Source organism: Tursiops truncatus, chromosome 3, assembly GCF_011762595.2.
Source record: "Tursiops truncatus isolate mTurTru1 chromosome 3, mTurTru1.mat.Y, whole genome shotgun sequence".
NCBI classification, from domain to species: Eukaryota; Metazoa; Chordata; class Mammalia; order Artiodactyla; family Delphinidae; genus Tursiops; species Tursiops truncatus.
The window spans coordinates 147,717,714-147,742,278 of record NC_047036.1 but is presented as its reverse complement, the minus strand read 5'-3'; the positions used below and the strand labels follow the sequence as shown (position 1 = coordinate 147,742,278).

The 24,565-nt window shown below is 41.8% G+C and overlaps 1 protein-coding gene across 2 annotated transcripts in view; it reads right to left on the bottom strand.

Annotated features, from left to right (window-relative positions):
- The window catches only part of ATP6V0E1 (ATPase H+ transporting V0 subunit e1), a 34,994-nt gene extending 10,678 nt beyond the window's left edge, over positions 1 to 24,316 (bottom strand). The window contains exons 1-2 of one of the 2 annotated variants that reach the window (XM_019946024.3): positions 24,136 to 24,316; positions 19,182 to 19,229 (exon numbers count right to left, since the gene is read on the bottom strand). In XM_019946024.3, the coding sequence (XP_019801583.1) occupies positions 19,182 to 19,229; positions 24,136 to 24,239 (152 nt within the window). In that variant the 5' untranslated portion in view covers positions 24,240 to 24,316. The remainder of the gene's footprint in view (positions 1 to 19,181; positions 19,230 to 24,135) is intronic. The other variant, XM_004314976.3, reaches the window with a different exon arrangement.
- Positions 24,317 to 24,565: the final 249 nt, after the last annotated feature.

Here is a 24,565-nt window from a genome sequence, read left to right as displayed (position 1 = left end):
TGTAATATTTAGAACTCTTCCAATAAAAGAATCAAAAAGCTGATTCTGATCACCAATGATCAGACTGCTGGAGAATCTAGCAGCGACAGCAGCTTCACCTACAGAAACAATGTACCCGCCCCTCCCCATCCCAGCCCAACAGAAGGTGGTTCTGTGACAGGAAACGTGACACCTGAGGACATCCAGCCAAGACAGTTACCTCAAGCTGACTCACTTTATAAACAAAAAATTCAGATGAGACTCTCTGATCTGTCCTTAGAACTACAATATTTGACGCAAACAAAATACCCATACTTGTAGTTGAGGTTTAACATCTACCTGAAAAAAAGAAAGAGGAGGGGAGCACAGGCAGACACATTGAAGAGCTGTGACTGCAGTGAACAGTAATGGTGCAGAGCTGAGAGTCATGGAAAATTCCACACAGACCCAGGACTTTCCCGATCCCAGCAGGCAATGGAAGCAGACAGTACAAACAGTCGTCCGTCCTTTCAGGACAGACTGAAATACTGGCCAGTGCTTAGAAATGCTAAATAAAAAATACGTTAGAGCCTCGCCTCTGTCTCCTCTCGTTACCAAAAATGTTTAATACTGAATAAAAACACCATCTCCCAGTACTTTGTACGATGTGGCATAGCGATGCTTCTGAATTCTGACTTCACATTACAATCACCCAGGGAGCTTTAAAAAAAAAAAATGATGGTAGACTTCACAAATGATCTCTCTTTTAATTCTCCCAAAACATGGTTAAGGAAATTGAGGCAGAGAGAGGTGAAATGATTCGCCTGTGGTCACAACACTAATTAGGTGGTAGCAGCTCCTGAACCCAAAATCAGGTCAGACTAATGTTCTTACAAAAGTTACGTTCTGTACAAAAGTTACCTTCTGAAATATTTTAACTGACAACAGTTCAGAAAGCATCAATCAGTTTAGCTAAATCTAAACTGTCTGGGAGTTAAGGAAACAAAGGATCCATCTGCTAACTATAGATGAAGTCCATCAGGAACCTTTGGTACCTGAGGTAAAGAAGAAATATCCAGAAGCAAGAACGAAGTCCACTCTGCTTGCTCAGATCAGTATTCGGAAACTTTTTTGAATTTAATTTTACGTACTATTTTTAATGTTTCAAATCAAGTGAAACATCTTACTTAAAACAACAACAACAAACCGAAGCTCAAGAAAATTCCTTGGGAAACAGCCCAGGTCAGTTCATTTGAAATGTCCTGGAGGAAATTCCCCCCTCTAACCAGATGAGCTCTTTGTCTGCCCTTCTGATTACTGCCTGACTTCAGATTTTTCTTTAAAGCTGAAAAACAGTGGGGAGAACTGGAAGGAGAAAAAAAAAAAATCCACTCTGAATTGATGGAAGTGGGTGGAGAAAGAGATCATATTCCAATGAATCTATTATTTCACATGTCCAAAAAAACAGAACTAAATGTACTCTTCATATTTGCCCAAACTGTTCCACATGTCTCCACAACCTGAAGTCCAGCCTAATAACTAACCTGAGCTTATTCAAACTACCGAGGCAGCTATGGCACGGTAACATCTTTCAGAGAACTGAAGAGCTGGAATGCACCAGAGGTCAAGTTCACGGTCCTCATTTTAACAGCAAAGAAACTATGTCCTAGGGAGCTTAATACTCCCACAGCGAATCAGGGATAGAGCTGGAAAGGGAACCCAGGACTTCTGAGTCCCTGATACCAGGCTGCTTCCATGGGGTATTAAGGATGAAACAGATCAGGCAGCCTAGGAGTTCCTCTTTTATTCCACAATCATTTACCAATGCCATGCTCCATCGTCAGGCCCTAAGGATGCTCAGAGGAATCTGCTGAGGGGCCAGCCCCCCGACCCTGCCCCCAGGAGCTCATGAGCTTGTGAGAGACAAACCAAGGGTGGGGGCAGAGTATGCTCTGGAAGAGAGAGGCAGAGGATACTTCATCTACAAACACTCCTGGCCACTTATCTTGAGCTCAGCTCTTGGTTATTAGAATTCTTCAAGCATAAAATACGTCCTCCCCACAGAAAAGGCTATATACCGAGCTCTCTCAAATCCTACTTTGTTCTTTTGTTCCACATTCAGATATGAGAACAGGGAACAGAGGCATGGTTACTTCCCAGTGATGCACAGGTCAAGCGGATAACTGCTCAGCTTCCCTGCTGGAATAGGGAAGTCCGGCGAGAACTTCTCTTCTGATCTGCTGTCCCTCCAGCGAGGGCCATGATAGGAGTAACCTCTATCACCTCCTTAAGAAACAGCAGAGAAGTGACTTGCCCTGTCTCTACCGAGATGACCTCTGTCAAATATCCTTATCCCAATCCAATGACGCAAATTCTTTCAAGGGCAGCAGTGTTATTATACACTATTAGAAAATATGGGATTCAGTATTAGACAGGGTTGGATTTTAATTTTAACGACATCAAATATTAGTGGAGTGACTCCAAGCAAGTGAGCTTACAAACCCGAGCCTCAGTTTCCCCTTTTGTAAAATGAAGATAATAATCCCTGCCTCAAGATACTAAGAATTAAAGGAGGGACCTCCCTGGTGGTCCAGCGGTTAAGACTCCGCACTCCCAATGCAGGGGGCCCGGGTTCGATCCCTGGTCAGGGAACTAGATCCTGCATGCTGCAACTAAGATCCCATATGCGGCAACGAAGATCCCACGTGCCACAACTAAGAGCTGGCACAGCCAAATAAATAAGTAAATATATATAAAAAAAAAAAGGGCTTCCCTGGTGGCACAGTGGTTAAGAATCCGCCTGCCAATGCAGGGGACACGGGTTCGAGTCCTGGTCCAATTAGATCCCACATGCCGCGGAGCAACTAAGCCTGTGCACCACAACTACTAAGCCTGTGTGCCACAACTACTGAAGCCTGTGCACCTGGAGCCCATGCTCTGCAACAAGAGAAGCCACCACAATGAGAAGCCCATGCACCGCAACAAAGAGTAGCCCCACTCGCCACAACTAGAGAAAGCCCAGGCACAGCAACAAAGACCCAACGCAGCCAAAAATAAATAAATAAATTTATATTTAAAAAAAAGAATTAAAGGAATAATATATGAAAGTGCTCCGTGTAGTAGCTGACAAACAGGTGTTCAATAAATACTACTTATTCCTTCTCTTTCTCTGTGATACAGCTAAAAATGCATTCAAGCCACAGAATGAAATACAACCTATTTTACTTTACAAAGGAGTTTCTCATGCTGCACTGAGTCATGCTCATCTCCACCTCCTCTCCCGCCCCCACCTGCTCTGCAGTAGGCAGAATTCTAAGATGTTGCTCAAAATTCCCATCCCCTTGCGTACACACCCTGTATAAACAGGGGATGGTGGATATGTAGGGACAGTCACTGCCGTGATTAGATTATAAGATACAGCCGGCTTGACAGAGAAAGACAAATACTGTATATCACTTACATGTGGAATTTAAAAAATAAAACAAACTAGTGAATATAACAAAACAGAAACAGACTCACAGATATAGAGAACAAACTAGTGGTTACCAATGGGGAGAGGAAGGGAGGAGGGGCAATATAAGGGTAGGGAATTAAGAGATACAAACTATTATGTATAAAATTAGCTACAAGGATGTATTGTACAACACAGGGAATATAGCCAATATTTTATAATAACTATAAATGGAATATAACCTTTAAACATTGTGAATCACCATGTTGTACACCTGAAACTTACATAATATTATTCATTAACTATACCTCAAAAAAAAAAAAGATACAGCTGGCTTTAAGGGAAATTTCCATCAACAGATGTATGGATAAAGAAGATGTGTGCGTGCGCATGTGCGCGCGCACGCACACACACACACACTCTGGAATATTACTCTGCCATAAAAAGGAATGAAATAATGCCATTTGCAGCAATATGGATGGACCTAGAGATTACTATACGAAGTAAGTCAGACGGAGAAAGACAAATATCATATGATATCACTCATATGTAGAATCTAAAAAAAATGATACAAAGGAACTTACTTATAAAACAGAAACAGACTCACAGACATAGAAAACAAACTTATGGTTACCATAGGGAGAAGGGGAGGGATAAATTAGGAGCCTGAGATTAACAGATACACACTACTATATACAAAATAGATAACCAGCAAGGACCTACTGTACAGTACAGGAAACTATATTCAATATCCTGTAATAACCTATAATGGAAAAAAATCTGAAAAAGTATATATATGTGTGTGTATATACATGTATATGTATATGTATAACTGAATCTCTTTGCTGTATACCTGAAACACTGTAAAGCAACTATACTTCAATTAAAAAAAAAAAAAAGAAAGAGAATTTACCCCAAGTGAGCATGACCTAATCAGGTGAGCTCCTAAAAGGGACAGGGCTCTTCCTGATGAAGGCCATTTGGAGTACATGTATCACTTATTAATTCATTGCCATGCACCCTTTAATATGTGCTCTGTAATAAAAAACTGCAATGCACCATCTTGCAATGCACCCTTTAATATGTGCTCTGTAATAAAAAACTGCAATGCACCATCTTGCAATGCACCCTTTAATATGTGCTCTGTAATAAAAAACTGAATCCCTTTTTCTCCTTTAAAGTGAGCACGATGTTAAGCTTTCTCAGTAGAGGTAGCTGGAGGGACACAGCATGGGCTAGAAGTTGGGGGAGTGGGTATGAGGACATTTGGTGGAATCTGCACAGGCTGTGGCCCAGAACACGGTTGCTCTTTGATCTAGAGACTTGGCCTGGAAATAACCTTTCTGCAGCCCTCCCGACATGAAAACCAGAGCCCCTACCTGGCCTACATGCTTTGAAGTCCTCCTGATCACAGTGGCACAAGAATTCCCACTACCCGGCCACTGATCTCTCCAGCCTGCTCTGCTACCTGCACTTAGAGCGTGGCCAACTGCTTGCCCAGCAACTCCAGACCAACTCCAGACCAACTCCAGCCTGGCCAAACTAATGAACTTCTCTGCTATCTGGTGGGCTGAACTATACCTTCTCCAACAAGGTCTGAATTCTTTCCAAGTTTGTCCTTGCTTGGGTACTCTCCCTGAGCCCTAGGGTACCATATGGAGTTTCCTTCTATCTTATAGTTACTCTTCTGCCACAGTGAATAATTATGTTAAACTTCCTGTGTTTAACCTATTGTGTGGTTGCTACCTCCTTATTGGACCCAGACTGCTACAGGATGAGGAGGATTTGACACAAAGGAAGATTCTCTCTTGCTAGCTTTGAAGATGGAGGAGCTACATGGCAAGGAATGTGAGTGTCATTTAGGAGCTGAGAGTAGCCCCCAACTAATACCCAAGCCAAGGAAATGGGACCTCAGTCCTACAACCACAAGGAACTTAATTCTGCCATAGCCATGGGAGTTTGGAAGAGGACCCCAAGCTCCAGATGAGAAGGCATAAACTTACTTTCCATTAACCTGATGCCAACTGTATCTCTTCTATGGCCCTTGCACTACTACAATACAAAAATAGGAATATGCCCTATTTTTGCCAGCTCTAAAGTTGAATCATCTTTTCCTTTCTTTTCTCCACACTTCCTATACTAGGCCTTCCAGTTCAAATTCTCTTATCTGCCAAATTATAAATGAAGAGATTATATGGTCAGAGTAAGAAAAATAAACCTTTTAATACAGTAGATAATAGATATAGTAGATAATATAGTAGATAATAATATCTACAGGTACCTAGATTTCCTTTCCACTATCAACAATCAAGACATCCAAATATTTTACATGAATCCATGAGAGAAATGTAAGCAAGTCTCAGAGCAAAAAACTAAGTGAAGGCAAGTACCCAGAGAGGAAAATAAAGTGACTACAGGTTGTGTTCCATACTTTGAGAGCATAACTAAACCAGGTTAACTTCAGCTTTTATTTTCAGACATCGAAGGGCATGAAAAACGGTAGACAAAGCCCAGCGCCCATTGAAGGTAGAAAGTCTAATGGAAGTTTCACCCACACACCGCAAAAAAGCTAAGACCCCAAAGGGTTCTGTCTCAAGATAAGGAAAAATCAAACGACCCCCTTAAGTGGAATGCTAGGAAAATCAACTGTCTCAAATACAAACACCAAGAAGGAAGGAGAAAAACACTGCCATTGAGAACTGGTCTTCATGAAGGTTTGCCAACTACATGGTTTTAAAAAAGAACATACCAAGAATTTTACTTAATTTAATGCCACACTCATGATGGCCTTAGGCACCTGGCAGAAGCAATGTAAATACTTTCTGGAAGAGCCCACCCTCATACCAGGCCCCCAAGAAGTCATACATATAAAACTATAGGGAAAACAGAGAATTCCCTGGTGGTCCAGTGGTTAGGACTCTGCACTTTCATTGCCGAGGGCCCAGGTTCAATCCCTGGTAAGGGAACTAAGATCCTGCAAGCCGTGTGGCACAGTCAAAAGAAAAAAACCAAAAACACACTACAGGGAAAATGGACAGATGGCAGTCAAATAACTAAATGCATACGGAAACAAGACACCATGAGTGAGAGACAGAAAAGAGCAGACACAAACTTGAAGAGACTTCAGATAATGGAATGATCAGATATGCACTAAAAATAAACTGTCTACTATGTTTTAAGAAATAAGATACACTTAAAACACATGCAGGGAGAAAGAAAGAAGGAGGAAAGGGAGGGAGAGGGGGAAGGAGGGGATAGGGAGGGAGGGAAAACAAAATTATAAAAGCAGCAAAAAGAACTTCTATAGAAATGAAAAATATAATACCTGAAAATAAAAAAAGTCAACAGGTAAAGTTCTGGTTCTGGTAGTAGCAGAGTGGCTTATATCAGACTCATTCTATAGATAGTAATTATAAACTCTGAACAAAATATGAAAAACAACTAACTGATGGTACTAAAGAGTGCCCAAAGCAGGTAGAGACTAGAAGGGATTCAATCCTTGAAAGAAGGAAGTTAGTTTTATACAGCATTTCCCCTGAGGACACTGTCCAGTCCGTGTGAAGCTCTAGCAAAACCCTGCAGTCTTATTGGCTTGAGGTATCAACAGATGAAGTTCAGAGCTGCCAGCAGTTAGAAATTAAGAGGGGAAACCACAAAAAAAGATGTGTCACAAAGGGGAGCCCCAAAACCTGTGTATAAATTCCCTTAACTCCTTGGCTCATCCTTGAACCATGAATGCAAATGCCAAGGACTGGTGGAAAACACCCAGAAGGCCGAAAAAACAGAGCAGAGATTTCCACTGCTGCGTACAACAGCGGAAGAGAACTGGAGTCTGAAGTTAGAGGGGCTTGGTAAACACCTCAGACTTTCCACTGAAACCTCAGAAGGGCCACATCTTAATGGAGAACTCACTCTAAGGGCAAAAACTGAAATAGATCTGCCCAACAAAGTGTAAAACCAACCCTCCACAGGTTTAAGGTGATCAATTAATAATTTAACCGTTTGTTAGAAAAAATTTAACGTTTTTCGGAGGAACAAAGTAGAATCCAGAATGTCTGTCATCTACAATATCTAGCATTTAGTAAAAAACACACATGCAAAAACCCCAAGAAATGTAATCAACAATCAAGGACAAAGGAATCCACAGAAGCTGAGTCCAAAATGACACAGATGATCAGTTAAAAGGTACTGTCTCTAAAGTAGGTGTGGCCTGCAAATGGCTGTGTACTAGAGGGCAAGGAGCTGGAGTTCTATCTGAGGAAAATCAAGGCCCAGAAAAGCAAAGAAATCCTCCTCCTTCTTATGTTAGCTCACATAATAAAGGTGTTTATTGATCTAAAACAAACTCAAAACAAAACAGCATTATAAGTATGGTTAAGGACTTAAAAGAAAAATTGGCTATAAAGAATGAACAGATTGGGAATCTCAGAAAATACGTTAAAACTTTAAAAAAGAACCAAATGGAAATTCTAGAACTAAAAAGTATAATATATGAACTGAAAAATATTTGGATGGATTTACCAGAGGATTGGAGATGACAGAAATAGTGAACCTGATGAGAAAAACAGAACCTATCCAATCTGAAGAAACAGGGAAAAAATATTGGAAAAAAAAAAATCAAACAGTCTAATATAGGTGGAACTGTAGTCTCAGAAGGAGAATGAATAGAGCAAAAAGAAAAAAAAGTAGACTATAGGCTGAAATTTTCTCAAATTTGGTGGAAAACATTAACTTAAAGATCCAATAGCTCAGCAAACCCAATCAGAATAAATTCAAAGAAAACCACACCTATGCACATCACAGTGAAACTATGCTGAAAAGCAAAGATAAAGCGAAAATCTTGATAACATCCAGAGGACAAAGAATGCATAAAGAACAATTATTCAAATTACAGCCAGTCCTCAACAGAAACAATGGAGACCAGAAGATAATGGAAGAGCACCTTTAAAGTTGTCTCAAAGAAAGGAAGAAAAAAAAATCTTGTCAGCCCAGAAAAAAATCCTTCAAAAATGAAAGTGAAATAAAGACATTTTCAGATAAACAAAACTGAGGGAATTTGTAGTCAGACCTATCCTGTAACAAATACTAAAGAACGTTCTTCAGGCTGGAAATCCAATCTACAAAAGGAAATGACAAACTTAAAAAATGATAAATATGTAGGCAAATACAAAAGACTTTTTTCTCTTAATTCCTTTATAAGACATATGATTCTTTAAAAATTGTAACACTGTAGTAAGGGTTTTACAACATATAAAGATGTAAAATATATGATAATAGCACAAGGATGGGGAGTAAATGGAATCACATTGTTGCAAGATTGTTACACTTTACCTGAAATGGTTCAATATTAACTCTAAATAGATTGTGAAAAGTTAAGAATGCATGTTGTAATCTCTAGAGCAACACTAAAAAAGAAAAATACAAAAAATAAAGGAAAAAAAAGAAAAATACAAAAGTATAGCTAAATGCCATTGGAGGAATTAAAACAGAATACTCAAAATATTCAATTAACCTAAAGAAAGGCATAAAAGGACAGAGGAACAAAAAAGAGTTGAGACAAACAGAAAACAATTAACAAAATAGTGAACCCAAACCTAGCTATATCAATAGTTACATTAATTGTATAAGGAATATCCATTTGGCAAAAGGCAAAGACAGTCAGAATGGATAAAAAAGTAAAAACAAGCCACCTACTGTCTTCGAAAAGGCACATTCTAAATATAAAGACATAGATACAGTGAGCATAGGAAAGGTGGTATGGTTATCGATCAAAGTAAAAACTGAGTTAAGGAGTATTACCAAGGATAAAGATTGATATCTTATTAATATAATGACAGAAATGTCAATTCATCAAGAAGACACGACAATCATATATATGCATGCTCCTAATAACAGAGCTTCAAAACATATGAAGCAAAAAAAGGATCTTTCTTTTAAGAAGAGAAATAGAAAAATCCACAATCATAGCTGGTGATTTTAACACCCTCTCTCAGTAATTAATAAAAGCAGACCAAGAAAAATCAGTAAGGACAAAGAAGATTCGAACTACCTTGACCTGATGTTTACAGAACACTCTACCCAACAACTGGAGGATATACATTCTTTTCAAGTGCACATGGAATGGTTATCAAGATAAGACCACATGCTGAGCCATAAAATATATCCCAATTTCAAAAAACTGAAATCTTACATAATATACCTTCTGATAAGATATCTAGAAAGGTGCCAAATACGTGGAAATTAAACACCACAATTCTGAAAATGAAAATACAGCATCATCAAAATTTGTAGGGTCTAGGTAAAGTGATGTTTAAAGGGAATGTTACGGTATTAAACACTTACATTTAAAAAGAAGGAGGGATGGACTTCCCTGGTGGCGCAGTGGTTAAGAATCTGCCTGCCAATGCAGGGGACATGGGTTCAATCCCTGTTCTGGGAAGATCCCACATGACATGGAGCAACTAAGCCCGTGTGCCACAACTACTGAGCATGCACTCTAGAGCCCGCGAGCCACAACTACTGGGCCCACACGCCACAATTACTGAAGACTGCATGCTCTAGGGCCCATGTGCCGCAACTACTGAGCCCACGTGCTGCAACTACTGAAGCCCGTGTGCCTAGAGCTTGTGCTCCGCAACAAGAGAAGCTACCGCACCGCAACGAAGAGTAGCCCCCGCTTGCCACAACTAGAGAGAAAAGCCCACACACAGCAACGAAGACCCAACGCAGCCAAAAAATTAAATTAATTAAATTAATTAAATTAAAAAATAAAAATAAAATAAAAATAATAAAAAGAAGGAGGGACTTCCTTAGTGGCACAGTGGTTAAGACTCCGTGCTCCCAACGTAGGGTGCCTGGGTTCGATCCCTGGTCAGGGGACTAGATCCCACATGCATGCCACAACTAAGAGTTCACATGCCACAACTAAGAGTTACCATGACACAACTAAGGAGCCCACGAGCTGCAACTAAGGAGCCTGCCTGCCACAACTAAGACCAGGCACAACGAAATAAATGAATTTAAAAAAAAGGGAAGTTTAAATCAATGCTCTTAGTTTCCACTTTAACAGCCTAGAAAAAAAGAGCAAATTAAACCCAAAGTAAGGAGAAGGAAACAAAGAAAAGAGAACTGAAATAAATGAAGAGATATACCATGTTCATTATCAGAAGACTCAATATTGTTTGCTCTCTCCAAACTTATCTACAGATTCAACACAACCCCAATTAAAATTTCAACAGGTTTTTTTGTTGTTGTTGAAACTGACAAGTTGATTCTAAAATGTATATGGCTATTTTAGAATAGCCAAAATAAACTTGAAGAGCAAACAGAGGACTTACATTTCCTGATTTCAATATAAAGCTATAGTAATCAAAAGAGTGTGGTATTATCATAAGGCTGGACAAACAGATCAATGAACAGAATAGACAGTCTGTAAATAGACTCACACATATATGGTCAAACCATTTTGAACAAAGATGCCAAAGCAATTTAATGGAGAAGGGAAAGTCTTTTCAACAAATGGCGCAGTGACCACTAAATATCTGTATTGGGAAAACAAAACAAAACAACAGCAACAAAAACAAAGCTTGACCCCACCATTTTAGTGCCGGTGGCCCTTGGAAGCAGTCTTGCCTAACTGCCAAACCCTCTCCCAGGTCAGGCTATAGCGGAAAGCCTTTAGGTCCAAGTCCTTGCTTAATAAGGTAAATGATAAGAAGTTGTTCAACAGGTCTCATATCTTTGTTTATCTCAATTTTTGCCGGAAAAAAATTTTCCAGACCTCCCAGGACCATCTAATATGACCCAAATCCCATTCCCAGACTGCTCTGCTCTTCTCAACACTCGATCCAACTTCCCTCCCTTTTGTTTCTCCCAAACCCGTGCACTGTCTTCTCTGTAACTTGGTCAGTGATCTGCCACTCATACCTTCTATTCTCACACTTCCCCAACTCCAGCATCACTGAAGCCGGGCTCCCCCCTGAGGCTCTCTCAAGCTGAGAAGGCTGCTTATTCTTACAACAGACAGCTCAGGCTTTGGCAATGGCATCAATAACTTCTTTGCTCCCTCTGCTGCCTGCAGACAATTCTCTCCCACTCTCACGAAGAACTGCCTTCTGCTTGGGTATGCGTGCCTACTGACTTTACTACCCTCTCATTTGTGCCAGTCACTCCCCCTTATTTGACAGAGGAGGCTTGAGTTTGTCCTTTGCTGGCTCTTCCTCATCTCTACAACACCTAAATGTTGGCATTCCTCAGGTTTGGCCCTAACCTCTCTTCTCTTCTCTCGCCATCCTTCCCTTTGGTCAGGTTTCTCCACCTTAGCACTACTGACATCTGGGGCTGCATAATTCTGCACTGTGGGGAGGAGGGCTGGACTGTGCAGCGTAGGATGTTCAGCAGCATCCCTGGCCTCTACCTACTGGATGCCAGCCTCATAGAAAACCCCTGTCTTAGGCAATTACATGCACTCGTATGGCCTCCAATCTCTCTTCTTATATCCAGTTTCCTATTTGATGTCTCTTAGAAGGCTCACAGGCATCTCAATCTTCGCACGAACTTAACTGAAGTTTTGTTTTGAAATTTGTCCTGTCCCAGGTCTTCACCATCTTGGTAAATGGCCCAATCCAGAAACCAAGGACCCACTGCTGATTCCTCCCACCTCCTCCACCTGCAGGACCAATAAATTCTACTCCCAAATTAGTTCTCAAATCTGTGCACCCCCTTTATCTTCACTATCACCACCTCAGACCAAACCACAAAGATTCCTCACCTGAATGAATGCCGTAACCTCCTAACTTGTGGCCCTGCTTCCACTCTGGCCTCCAAGCAGCCTGCTCTCCACAGAGCAGCCAAAGTGGTCATCTGACCAAATCACTCCATTATTTACAATCTGAAAAGATTTCCTATCTACTTAAAATAAAACCTAAACCCCAAGCCCATAAAATCCTACATGACCTGGCCCTCACCTAAATCCCAAACCTACCACTCCTCACCTCACTATCAAACCCCATCACACTACCCTCCCAGAACATTCCAAGCTCCTTACCTCTCAGTGCCTTCGTGTTTGCAGAAGACCGGGCCTCCAGCTGCCCCCATGGCTGACTCCTCCTCCAACAGGCTTTCTGTGAGCGCTCTCAATAAACCCTCCCTCCCTCCCACCCCTTCACTGTTCTCTATCACAGCACCCTGTTTGGCTCCTTAAAGCACCTTCTCACCTTGTCTATTACAAATCAAGAACAGCTTTGCTGCTACTGTTGTTAACCTGCTTGTCTGACTCCCTTCACTGGACTGTCACCTCTAGGAGGGCAGGGACGTGGTTCTCTATCATAAACCCAGGAACTGGCACAGAGTAGGTATTCTACGAAATACTTACTAGTTGAATTCTAGGGGAAGATGGGTAGCAAAGCTGTGGAACACACAGACAACTATAAATGAGAGATACAAACAGAAAAACCCACGAAGGCAACAAGCAAATTAGCTAAAACAGAACATGGCTTCCTCTGGCTATCCACCTGAGTTCCAAGCTGAAAGGAGGAAGGGCAGGAGGACTTCATATCTCAGGAACAAATTTAATTTTAATTACCCACTGTTTTCCAGGACTGATGCCGCTATTTCCTTTTATTAGCAGACATCACCAAACAAGACAGGAGAGAGACACACAAAAATTACCAATCTATGGAGAGACAAGACAGACATTTCACCTACGCCAAACACATTTCCTGTCTGAAGGAGCTTCAAAGCTGAAGGTGAAGACAGACCCCACCAACCAGCTAACAGAAGGTCATATACAGGTGCTTCTACTGGCCAAAGGTGAGACAATTTGAACACCAAAGAGATACTAATTATATTGGATTGAAATACATCAAATATGTTTAATTGTATCAGATCATAATGATACTAACACAAAACAAAAATCATTACTCACCACTGGAAGATGCTAAGGAAACAATTTATTATTTTGAAACAGGTAAGCAGAGAGAAGAGCACACATATATCCTAGCTTTTCTTTGTGAACCGTTTTTCAGTTATTTGAATGACAAAATAGTTGATGAAGTAAATCTTTATGGACATATTCTAGCTAATGAATAAATAAGAAGTTATAGAAATAGAACATCATCAGTGATGCCAACAACACAAAGAAAAGTCAGACATGATGTACCCCTGATGAAAATATCAACACCATTTATAAAACAGACAACAAAAAATTGAACCTGAATGTGATCTAGCCCCTAAGTATGACTACCAATTTACAGGAAATACAGAAGAAAGAGGATTATGTTAAATGACACCATGGGTATGCAGTTAATAAGGAACAGACTCTGGAAAACTATGGGGCAAACAATCTGGGTTTTTTTCTATTAAAATATGCCAGGAAAAAAAGAGATTTGGAGAAGAAACCAATAGAGACTTGAAAGACACATCGCTAATCGCAATGCAGGGTCTTTATGAGCATCTTCATTCAAACAAACTGTAAAATAAATATATAAATAAAGTATATGAGACAACTACAGAAATTTAAATGATATTTGATGATATAAAGGAATTAACTTTTTTTGTGTGATAATGGTTTGGGGCTATACTTGAAAAAAGAATGATTACTTTTTAGAGATATACATATATTGAAATATTTACAGATAAACTGATGTCTGGGATTTGCTTCAAAAAAATCTGGGGTGGAAAGGGAAAGTGTGTGGGGATGTAACAAGATTGGCCATGAGTTGATAATTTTTCAACATGGATGACAGACACGTGAAGGTTCATTCATTACATTATTCTACTTTTGTAGAGAGCATACAGTAAGTTTTAAAAGTCCAAAAACAGAAAGCTTAAAAAACAAAACAAAGCATGCTATAGTAAAGAACATTCTAGAAACTGACTAGCTGTGGGTACTTGGTGGGAAACCAAAGTGAAGAACCCTGGCCCTGGGAGGTAATCATGTCCTGTCCCCAAACTGGCTCTAGAGGCAGGACCAAAGCAAGGTTGGGCTCAACTGTGGATCTGCAAATTCCTAGACACGTAGGGGAAAGTGTCTGAAAGCTGTGCAGGTCCTGTGAGATGGGCAGTATTAGGGGGCTGGAGAAGTGAGTGAGGCGGACTCGTTTGGGGGCCACAGAGTAGGGGTTTGGGAGAATGAGTAGATGAGGAAACCTCTTTGGGAAGTGATTGGCGGCTTCACTGGCTCTCTGTTTTGCTGCCTGTCTCCCCTCCCTTAAGAGGGCAGGGAGGGGACTTCCCTGGTGGCACAGTGGTTAAGAATCCGCCTACCAATGCAGGGGAGACGGGTTCGAGCTCTGGTCTGGGAAGATCCCACATGCCGCAGAGCAACTAAGCCCGTGCACCACAACTGCTGAGCCCGCGAGCCACAACTACTGAGCCCGTGTGCTGCAACTACTGAAGCCTGCTTGCCTAGAGCCTGCGCTCCGCCGCAAGAGAAACCACCGCAATGAGAAGCCTGTGCACCGCAACGAAGAGTAGGCCCCTGCTCACCACAACTAGAGAGAGCCCACGAGCAGCAACGAAGATCCAACGCAGCCAAAAATAAATTAAAAATATAAATGAATTTATTTAAAAAAGAGGGCAGGCAGAATATTTCTGCTATATATCCAGTGCCTGGTACACAGTAGGTTCATTATAGTACTATTAGTATATATTATTATTAACAATAAATAAGTTGAGTGAATGAACTCTAATAAGGCCCAATAAAATGAATGCTACAAAGGCAATGTAAGCAAACTGTGCTTACAAGTAACATATAGTTCTTTGAATTAAAATAATTTATTTTTAAAAATCACTGATAATACTATATTTTTCTTATCCTTTGTTATAAGTTTTCACACACAGCATCTTATTTAAAAATTTACCAAACCACACTACAACATAATCACGCCAAATATTATTCAGCCTAGCAGAACCAAGGTCTCCTGGTCTCCTAGTCAACATTTTTTTTCCTGTATCACTCTGCTGGTAAGATTTACAATTAGTCAAGTGCTAAAGATACAGCATGTTTTCCAAGAAGCAATTGTACCTTCACAACACAACACTAAATTTCTACTTTACCCCTAGGATGTGAGTTTTGTAACTCTGGGTAAGCTACAACATAACCCGACATTAACAACTAACCAAAGACCAAGAGAAAGTATAGAATAGTAACTAAAAGGCCTGTATGCTTAAGAAACAAAAGTGATCTTGTGCCTTAGAGAGGAAACCAGATGTAGAGCATTCAGACTTTACTCTGCTGAGCTAGCAACACAAGCTGGTTGTACTGGCAGAGATCCTGATTTATTCAGAGCTCAAACAAGGTTCGGCTGGCGGAATCTAACCTTGAACTAGAACAAACTGGAAGGAGGGAAAAAGTGCCACAAAGAGAAGGCAATTCAAAAGTCTATGAATGTATTGCAAAACATGACTTTGTTTAGGAAATCTAGTTTCTTTGGGGGTGTCTTAATTGCAAATGAGGTATTTTCAAGAAACTATATGTACTAGTGCCAAACAGTAAAGTGTCCTTTGAATTTCAAATTAAATTTGTTACAGAAATCCCACCCCTTTGTGGAATAAGGATGTAAAATACTTGGGATTTGAATTCCACCTGTATGCTTCAGGCAGATATTTCGCTAAATAGGATATATGATCAGGTTTCAAAGAAACAAAAGAAAAAAACAATTGCATAAAGTCTATACCACCCAGCTCATTTCCCCATAAAATGGCCTCCAGAAGCATTTAATGTTGGAACACTGTGTACTAACTAACTTTATTAATACATCGATGACAGTACTGACCCACTGTCAATAGAGCAGTCACCAGCACATTGGGACAAAGGAAAAAAGCTAGACAGCAAGAGAGGTAAGGGCTCACAGACTGTCCTCAACTAAGTCACTAATACTCAAAGTGACACCATTTCCAACCAAGTCCAATTATTTTATTTTACACTTGAAAGTGAAGATAGGAGGCATGAGACTGACAGGTCTCCTGCCTGTTTTAAAGACAGTATCAGGGGCTTCCCTGGTGGAGCAGTGGTTAAGAATCCGCCTGCCAATGTAGGGACACAGGCTCGAGCCCTGGTCCGGGAAGATCCCACATGCTGCGGAGCAACTAAGCCCATGCGCCACAACTACTGAGTCTGCGCTCTAGAGCCCGCAAGCCACAACTACTGAGCCCACGTGCCACAACTACTGAAGCCCACGTGCCTAGAGCCTGTGCTTTGCAACAAGAGAAGCCATGACAATGAGAAGCCTGTGCACTGCAACGAAGAGTAGCCCCCACTCACCACAACTAGAGAAAGCCCGCACACAGCAACGAAGACCCAACACAGCCGTAAATAAATAAATAAATTTATTTTTTTTAAAAAAAAAGAGAATAACAGGAAAATTAACCAGATTTCAAAGACGATGGAGGACCAGAAAGTCACAAAACATTTTAACCTCATCTTGGTTTAATCTCAAGTCATTCCTCTGCTCAATAATTTTGTCTTTTTTTTTTTTTTTTAAGACCCCACCACTAACCTTACTGCTCATGCAGTAGAGATCAAAGGAATGAAAACAAAGGCTTTTTCAATTACAGGACCACTCCTTGGCTCCTGGATTGATTAAGGGCTTCCTTGCTGTAATTTCTAGAGGAGATTCGGTAGGATAGGCTGGTACTCAGTCACCCCTACTTAAACGAGGAATTCTTGATGATGCATGTACTGCTTCTCATTTACTCTTTAGAGTTAAACACAGCTAGGATAAGAATGCCCTCTATTCGCTACATGTCAGACTTCCATTCTGGGGGCTGAGCTATGACCTGAAAAGGCCTCTTTTTTACCTTTCTAACTAAAACGAAAAGACTAAACAAGCCAACTGCATAAAGTCTCATCACATAAGCACTCGTATCAAGGCAGTCAAACAACATCATCATCATTTAGCCAAACTTCTATAGTGCTATATGATTCAGCTTTAAACACTTCAAGTTGCACTGAAGCAAGTGACCGAATGGCCAGATAGCCAAAATTCATGGTAATAACTCTTTGTCAGGGGCAGATTTTGATCTATGCCAACAACCAGAACTGGCTCATACCCACAAACCTCTTTGAAAAACCTTAGTGCAAAAGTCCCAGGATACAAGAAATTCATAGATTCAGAGCCACAGCCTTTCATCACAGGATTAGAATGCTGCTTCCTACCACACGTGGGCACTAAGCAAGAGTTGGCCATCACCAATACTTTCCATATAAGGAAGTCTCAGGAAGCTAGCAAGCTCTCTTTAAAAAAAGAGAATTGCTGGTTCTAAACTCTTAACAGGCAATCCCTAAAAGGATAAGTTCTATGGTATGTGAAATATATCTCAATTAAAAAAAAAAAAGAAAGAATAGTTCAACTGGGACTTCCTTGGTAGCACAGTGGTTAAGAATCCACCTGCCAATGCAGGGGACATGGGTTTGAGCCCTGGTCCAGGAAGATCCCACATGCCACAGAGCAACTAAGCCTGTGCGCCACAACTACTGAGCCCGCACTCTAGAGCCCACGAGCCACAACTACTGAAGCCTGCACACCTAGAGCCCGTGCTCTGCAACAAGAGAAGTCCCCATTCGCCACAACTAGAGAAAGCCCGTGCAGTAATGAAGACCCAATGCAGCCAAAAATTAATTAATTAAAAAAAAAATAGGGCTTCCCTGGTGGCTCAGTGGTTGGGAGTCCGTCTGCCGATGCAGGGGACACAGGTTCGTGCCCCGGTCCGGGAAGATTCCACATGCCGCGGAGCGGCTGGGCCCGTGAGCCATGGCTGCTGAGCCTGTGCGTCCAGAGCCTGTGCTCCGCAACGGGAGAGGCCACAACAGTGAGAGGCCCGTGTACCGCAAAGAAATAAAAAATAATAATAGTTCAAATGCAGTTTTGTCATTTTAAACAGTATTCCAAAAATATATGTTGAGAAATTACCTCACATATTCCAAAGCTTTCATTCAAGTTTATATAATCTATTCGAACAGATGCCAACTATCATCATACTTTGATACAGTGTATAATGAATTGTTTAAAAAAATTACCCTTACTTTACTCAATCACAATTCTAGCTCAACTTCTATTCATGAGATAAAACAAAAGTTATAATAAAGAATGGCAGGACTTCCCTGGTGGTGCAGTGGTTAAGAATCCGCCTGCCAATGCAGGGGACGTGGGTTTGAGCCCTGGTCCAGGAAGATCCCACATGCCGCAGAGCAACTAAGCCCGTGCACCACAACTACTGAGCCTGCGTTCTACAGCCCATGAGCCACAACTACTGAGCCCATGTACCACAACTACGGAAGGCCACGCGCCTAGAGCCCGTGCTCTGCAACAAGAGAAGCCCCAACTCGCCACAACTAGAGAAAGCCCACGCACAGCAATGAAGACCCAACGCAGACAAAAATAAATACATAATAAAGAATGGCTTTATTGGCTTCATAGTGAGAAATTTAAGTGAAATGAGTAGGCTCAAATACTTCACAGTAGTAAAATATAAAGCAGTACGATGACAATTTCTGGCTAATTGTATGATTGAAATTTGTGCCAAATAAATTACACTTGTATTGCCAGAAGAACTGAGCATCTGTACAGTTCTTAGGTATATATCCTGAACATAGGAAAAGTGTTCTTTTCAACCTTAGGATACTATTTCTAGATGTTACACCAGGAACAAGCCCCAGTGAAACAAAAATGTAAAGTTTCATGACAATCATGCTCCACGTATTTAACTTTTATTCACACATATGATAAATACCAGGAATAACTGCTTATTGTTTTAGGAAAAAACTACTTACAAGAGATAGCAGCAAACGGAACAGGTCACCAACATGGTGATGATAACTCTGGAGAAAAAAAAAAAGTGCAAGCATTAGATAACTAGCAAACTATGCAGACTTTGCAGGAGGTTTAAGTTCCCTTCCCAGGTGATCAAACCTGGCAAGGATTGCACAACCAGGAAAATACATCTGAATCTGTTCAAACACCAGAGACAGCAGGGTGCCCTGGGGTGCACACAGCAGAATTCTACGGAAGTCATTAACATTTGTATTTAAGGGAATGTGTACTGATGCCACAGATTAGGGGTCTAATCCAAACCCATCTGAAACTGAACACAAAAGGCTGTACTGGTAATAGCTTTGACATCCAAGTAACTGCCCTATTTGGTATATGAAATGACACTATACTGCTAAAAATGTTACTGAGTCCAAGCTCGCTCTGCTCACCGCACGACAGGCCAATGAATCGGAGACGAGGTGTTGAGGCAAGGGATACGACTTTATTGGGAAAGCCGGCAGCCCGAGAAGATGGCAGACTGGTGTCTCCGAAAAACCATCTTCTCTGGGTCTGGATGCCAGTTTCTTTTATAGAATCAGAGAGGGAGAGGCGGTGAGGAAGTAAAGTAAAAGGGCCATCAGTCTTGCAAAACATCTGGAATGACCAGCCTCCGTGAGGGGATGTGTTAGTTTCTTCTTTTTTGCAGCCATTCACAGGTAAGCAGGGCTAGCAGAGGGATAGGGTTCCCTGAGGCAGGCCATTATGTATGATTATAATAACAAAAGCAATGAAAAGCAAAGGTTAAAGTCAAAGAAACAGATCCAATGTGGAGTCCGATTTAGCTCTTCCGTGTTACCAAAATATGACTTTCTAGCCTTGACCTCTCTCCATCTCCATTCCTGTCTGAAAAATAGTTAAACCTGGATCTCTGATCAGCTGAATTTCAACGTTTAAAAAATTGAATTCATGATATTCTTTTCCCATTTCTCTTTCCAAATTTAAATCTCCTACTCCAGAGAAGCTCTGCCATTTCCACCCATCTGACCCACCCCTCCAATCTGTCATCTTTTTACTCATGCCTCCCCTGCACCTTCAGTCACCAAATGCTGTGGATTAGTCCTTTGAAGCAGCTCTCCTTATGCGGATTTTTTTCCTTTCTATTCCCATCGTTAAAATCAAAATTTATCAGGTCTGCCTGGCTAACTGCTGGCAGATTCAAAACTTTCTTCCTTCCCTTTCATTCTATCCATACAATCTTTCATTCATTCTACAATCACCTTGGGTTAATCTTTCTAAAATATTCCTTTCATTACATCACTCTGCAGCTTATCACCTTTCAATGCTCCCCCATCATTCACAGGCGTGACTTCCAAAGACGGGGTCTCCACACCCCATAGAGTAAGAAAGACTATCTCCTAGAAGGCAGGGGGCAAATATCTGAACTCCTATATATATTATGTTTAACTCATCCTTTAGAAATTCTGTGTGTGTGCATATATTTTCTGTGGTTAATACACTGGCTTGTCCATTCAACAGATTCAGAGTGACTTGTATGCACCAGGCTCTGGGGAGAGAGGAGTGAACAAAAGGGATGAAAACCCCTGAAGTTTAGCAAAGCAAAGGTTCCTGGTGAGAGGGTATCAGGCATTCAAAGAGGACAGAGGCCAGTGTGGCTGAGCTGAGCAAGGACAGCCTGGTAGGAAGTGAGGTCAGAGGTATCTGGTAGCCTCTGAAAGGAAAAGGGAAGCTATTTTGGAGGGATTTGAGGAGAAGACTGACAAAATCTGACCCAAATTCTAATAGGATCTCTCTGCAGGGTGGAAATAGACTAGGGAAGAGAAAGCAAAAGGAAAAGCAGAAAAACCAGTTAGTGGGGAATTGCACCAATGGACCACTCTGGTAGCAGTGCCTGTAGTGAGAACCGGTCAGACTCTGGATATATCCTGAAGGCACATTCTTCAAAACATGTACCTTATAGTACATATATAAATAGGTATTGGGGGTTGCACATCATGTTTATTATTCTCCATCCCAAGCTTCTGCTCCTCTTCTTCCATTCCCCTGCCCCAACCTGGAATCCCTCCCTCAGTCTTTCCCTTCCCCAAAAGACCAACTCAGAGATCGGAAACAGCTGAGGCCCCTCTGTACTATTTGATTAATAATTCGATATCAAACGCTCCCTCATGGGAATTCCCTGGTGGTCCAGTGGCTAGGACTCCACGCTTCCACTGTGCGGGTTCGATCCCTGGTCAGGGAACTAAGATCCCGCAAGCCGCACGGCACAATGCAGCCAAAAAGAAAAGAAAAAAAATTTTTTAATTAAGATATCAGTTCCTAATGTGCTTCATTAAAATATCAGTTCCTAATGTGCTTCTTCTAAGTTATTGCCTGCTGAAGAGTTTAGGGGTGAAGTGTCATGATAACTGCAATTTACCTTCAAATGATTCAGCAAAATTACGTATGTATGTATGCACACCTGGATTCATAGACAAAGCAAATATAAAGCAAATATGAATATGTCAGCATTATTGAATCTAGGTGGTGTTATACAACACCTGTACTACTCTATTTTTCTGAATGTTCAAAAATGTTATGTCTGAAAAAATTGGAGCTGACTGAACTGTAACACTAATCCCTGTGCTCTGTCCCCATTCCCTCCCCCACAACTACTGCTAAGGGAGCCACTGTGAAAAAATCTGAAGCTTTCAGAGAATCTGTGGATTCCTAAAGAGGAGAATGGGAAATCATGAAAAATAGGAATGGTCAGGAACCAGGACTCCAGGTACAGACTTCATTTTATCCAGCCCTTTTTCAGTTGTAGAAAAGATGAGAGTAAGAGGCTTGTTTTAGGTTATACATAGATTCAGAAGAGTTTTTCCCCTTTTGCTCCCTTTTCCCCCCAGCTTCATGAGGTCCTGAAAACCTCCTAATCACCCAGGTTTCTGCATTCTGATGTGCAGGGATCTCAGAGAAGAGGATTTAACAGCAAAGTCTCCTTTCTTCCCTTCTCACACAGCACCTTTACTTAGCTCCTTAACGAAGATGTTTTTAATCCTTCAAATCAGAAATGCTCTCCCGTGTTAAAAATTCACCAGAGTCCTTGAATCAATTCAGCTCCTTCGTGTATTTAAAAAAAAAAAATCACTTGCAGTCTTTTCAGAAGGTAAAGGGGAACTAATACTAATTCAGTACTAATATTTCCATTTTACAATGAGGAAACAGGAACATGGAAAAGTTAACTAAACTATCCAAGGTCATAGGGATCATCCAGCTGGGAGCAGTGTTTCTCAAAGTGTAATACAGTAACTCCTAGGAGACACCTAGTGTTTTAAGACCTGCTCAATCCTGCCAAGAGCAGGAAATACAAGGACTGAGGTGGAGGCTATGAATTAGATCCAGATAACATATCACTAGCAGGTCAAACCTGAATAGTGACACTAGGGCTAGAAACTGAGTAGCCCATGGACCACTGGAGGCGTTTCATTACCCCGGGTAACACCAGTGGCATCAAGACCCAAGGCTGGGCATGGTGGGCCCCAAATGGGGGTCTTCAAGAAAGGAGTGGTCAACACTACCAGAACATTAATAAATGTTTTCTGAGTATGAAGGCTGGAAAGGAAGACAGTGGGTAATGAAACAGCTGAAGACAGAAACACAACAAAAGAGTACTATGTTGTTCTCTAATTCCAGTAGGAGAAACAAGCCCAAGGAATTAAATTTGGTTAATACAAATTGTTTTAATAACCCCAGAATTCTGACACTCTAAATCATCTATTACAGGCTGGAAAGATGACCCTATATAACTGATGTTAGGGGTGGGGTGGGGAAGAGGAACCTAATACAGTGAAATGACAGAAATTCATCCACCATTTTTCCTTTTTAAACAAATTATGATTTACTTGTAAGCTCGATGGAAGTAACAGGTCTAACACAGTTTATTCCAGAGAGCAAAAGGGGTTCAGGTCACAAAACATTAAGGAAGTAATAGCATTTTCTTTCCTTTAATAAAGGCAATAGACTTATCCACTCAATAACTTTTTACTGAATGTCTACTCTGCATGCAGAGCACTGTGAAGCCACCAATTCGTTTCAAAGAATAAAACAAGAGATGGTGTTCCCCCAAATCTGTGACTTCAGTCTAAGTTTCACCCCACATGATCTTGCCGCCGAGGAAAAAATGACTAAAAGGCAAAGAGGAACCAGAAAGAGGGTGTTCCAAAGCCCCTTTGAAGATAAGACTCTGTTTCATACTACAATAAAAAAAAAGTTTACTTACAAGACAGATAAAGCTCTAACAAAGAAGTCTGGGGGAAAAAAGTCTTTCTTAACCAATCATTCTAAGAGCTTGTTACACTCACATACAAGGGCTGGAGAGCCCTTGGAAAGGTATGACGCAGGGGTTTCTAAACAATACCTCCGACTCTTTGATAATTAATCTCGCTCTAGATCAAGCCCCAGCTAGAGCCTGGCGCCCGATAGATGCAAGGCCTGGGCTCAACGTTGCTGCACAAGCTTGTCCTCTGCAACTGCGACAGTCTGTGAGGCAGAGAGATCAATTTCTGTTTTATTTATTTGATCCGTTCCTTTAAAGTTTAGGCAAACGAGGCCTCATTTGGGTGGACGGCAGGGCTAAAGGGGCGACAGACGTCTAGGGACGAACCCCAACTTCTCCTTGAGTCTTTATAAACCCATTTCCGACTGCACCGTCCCCACACAGAGACGTGATGAGAAAAAATTCCCCTACAACTCCTTCCCAAGGAGGGTCCGCCGGAAGTCACCCTCCTCACGTTCAGGCCGGGAGACACTGAGGCTGCTGCGATAAGGAAGTCGAGGGGCTGCACGGGGGTCGGGGCCTGACTGGAGGGCAGGATCACCCGGGCAAGGTCTCCGACCGGTGCGGAATCGCCCCCTCCCCCGCCCGGCTCTGCGGGTCCTCACCGCGCGTCCCTCCCCAGGCAGGCCTGGCGCACTTACCCCCGGTTGGGACCCTTAGGGATGAACCAGGGCACCAGGAAGCCGACGAAGCCCCAGAACACGCTCATCACGATGAGAGGCACGGTGAGGCCCGTATACGCCATGGCTGCTGCGGGAGGTGCCAGCCCCTGCCCCGCCGCCTCACTGTGGTCCCACCCGGAAGTGTCAACACCGGCCGCGTGACCTGCGCGCGCAAAGACCCGCCTCCCGCACCCCACGTGACCTCGCGCCGGACTCCGCCCCGCCGGGGACCGGGAGACAGAGCCCCGCCCACGCCCGGCCGGTCTTGGGGTCCTGCTCCTTGGAGGGACATCAGTCACCCCAGAGCCCCAGAGGTAGCGGTAAGTCACCAGGGGCTCAGCAAAGTTTTCTGATACGAAGGTGACCCTTTTAAGAAAAGAGTGTAGGTATTTACAGCTTTATCTTATGC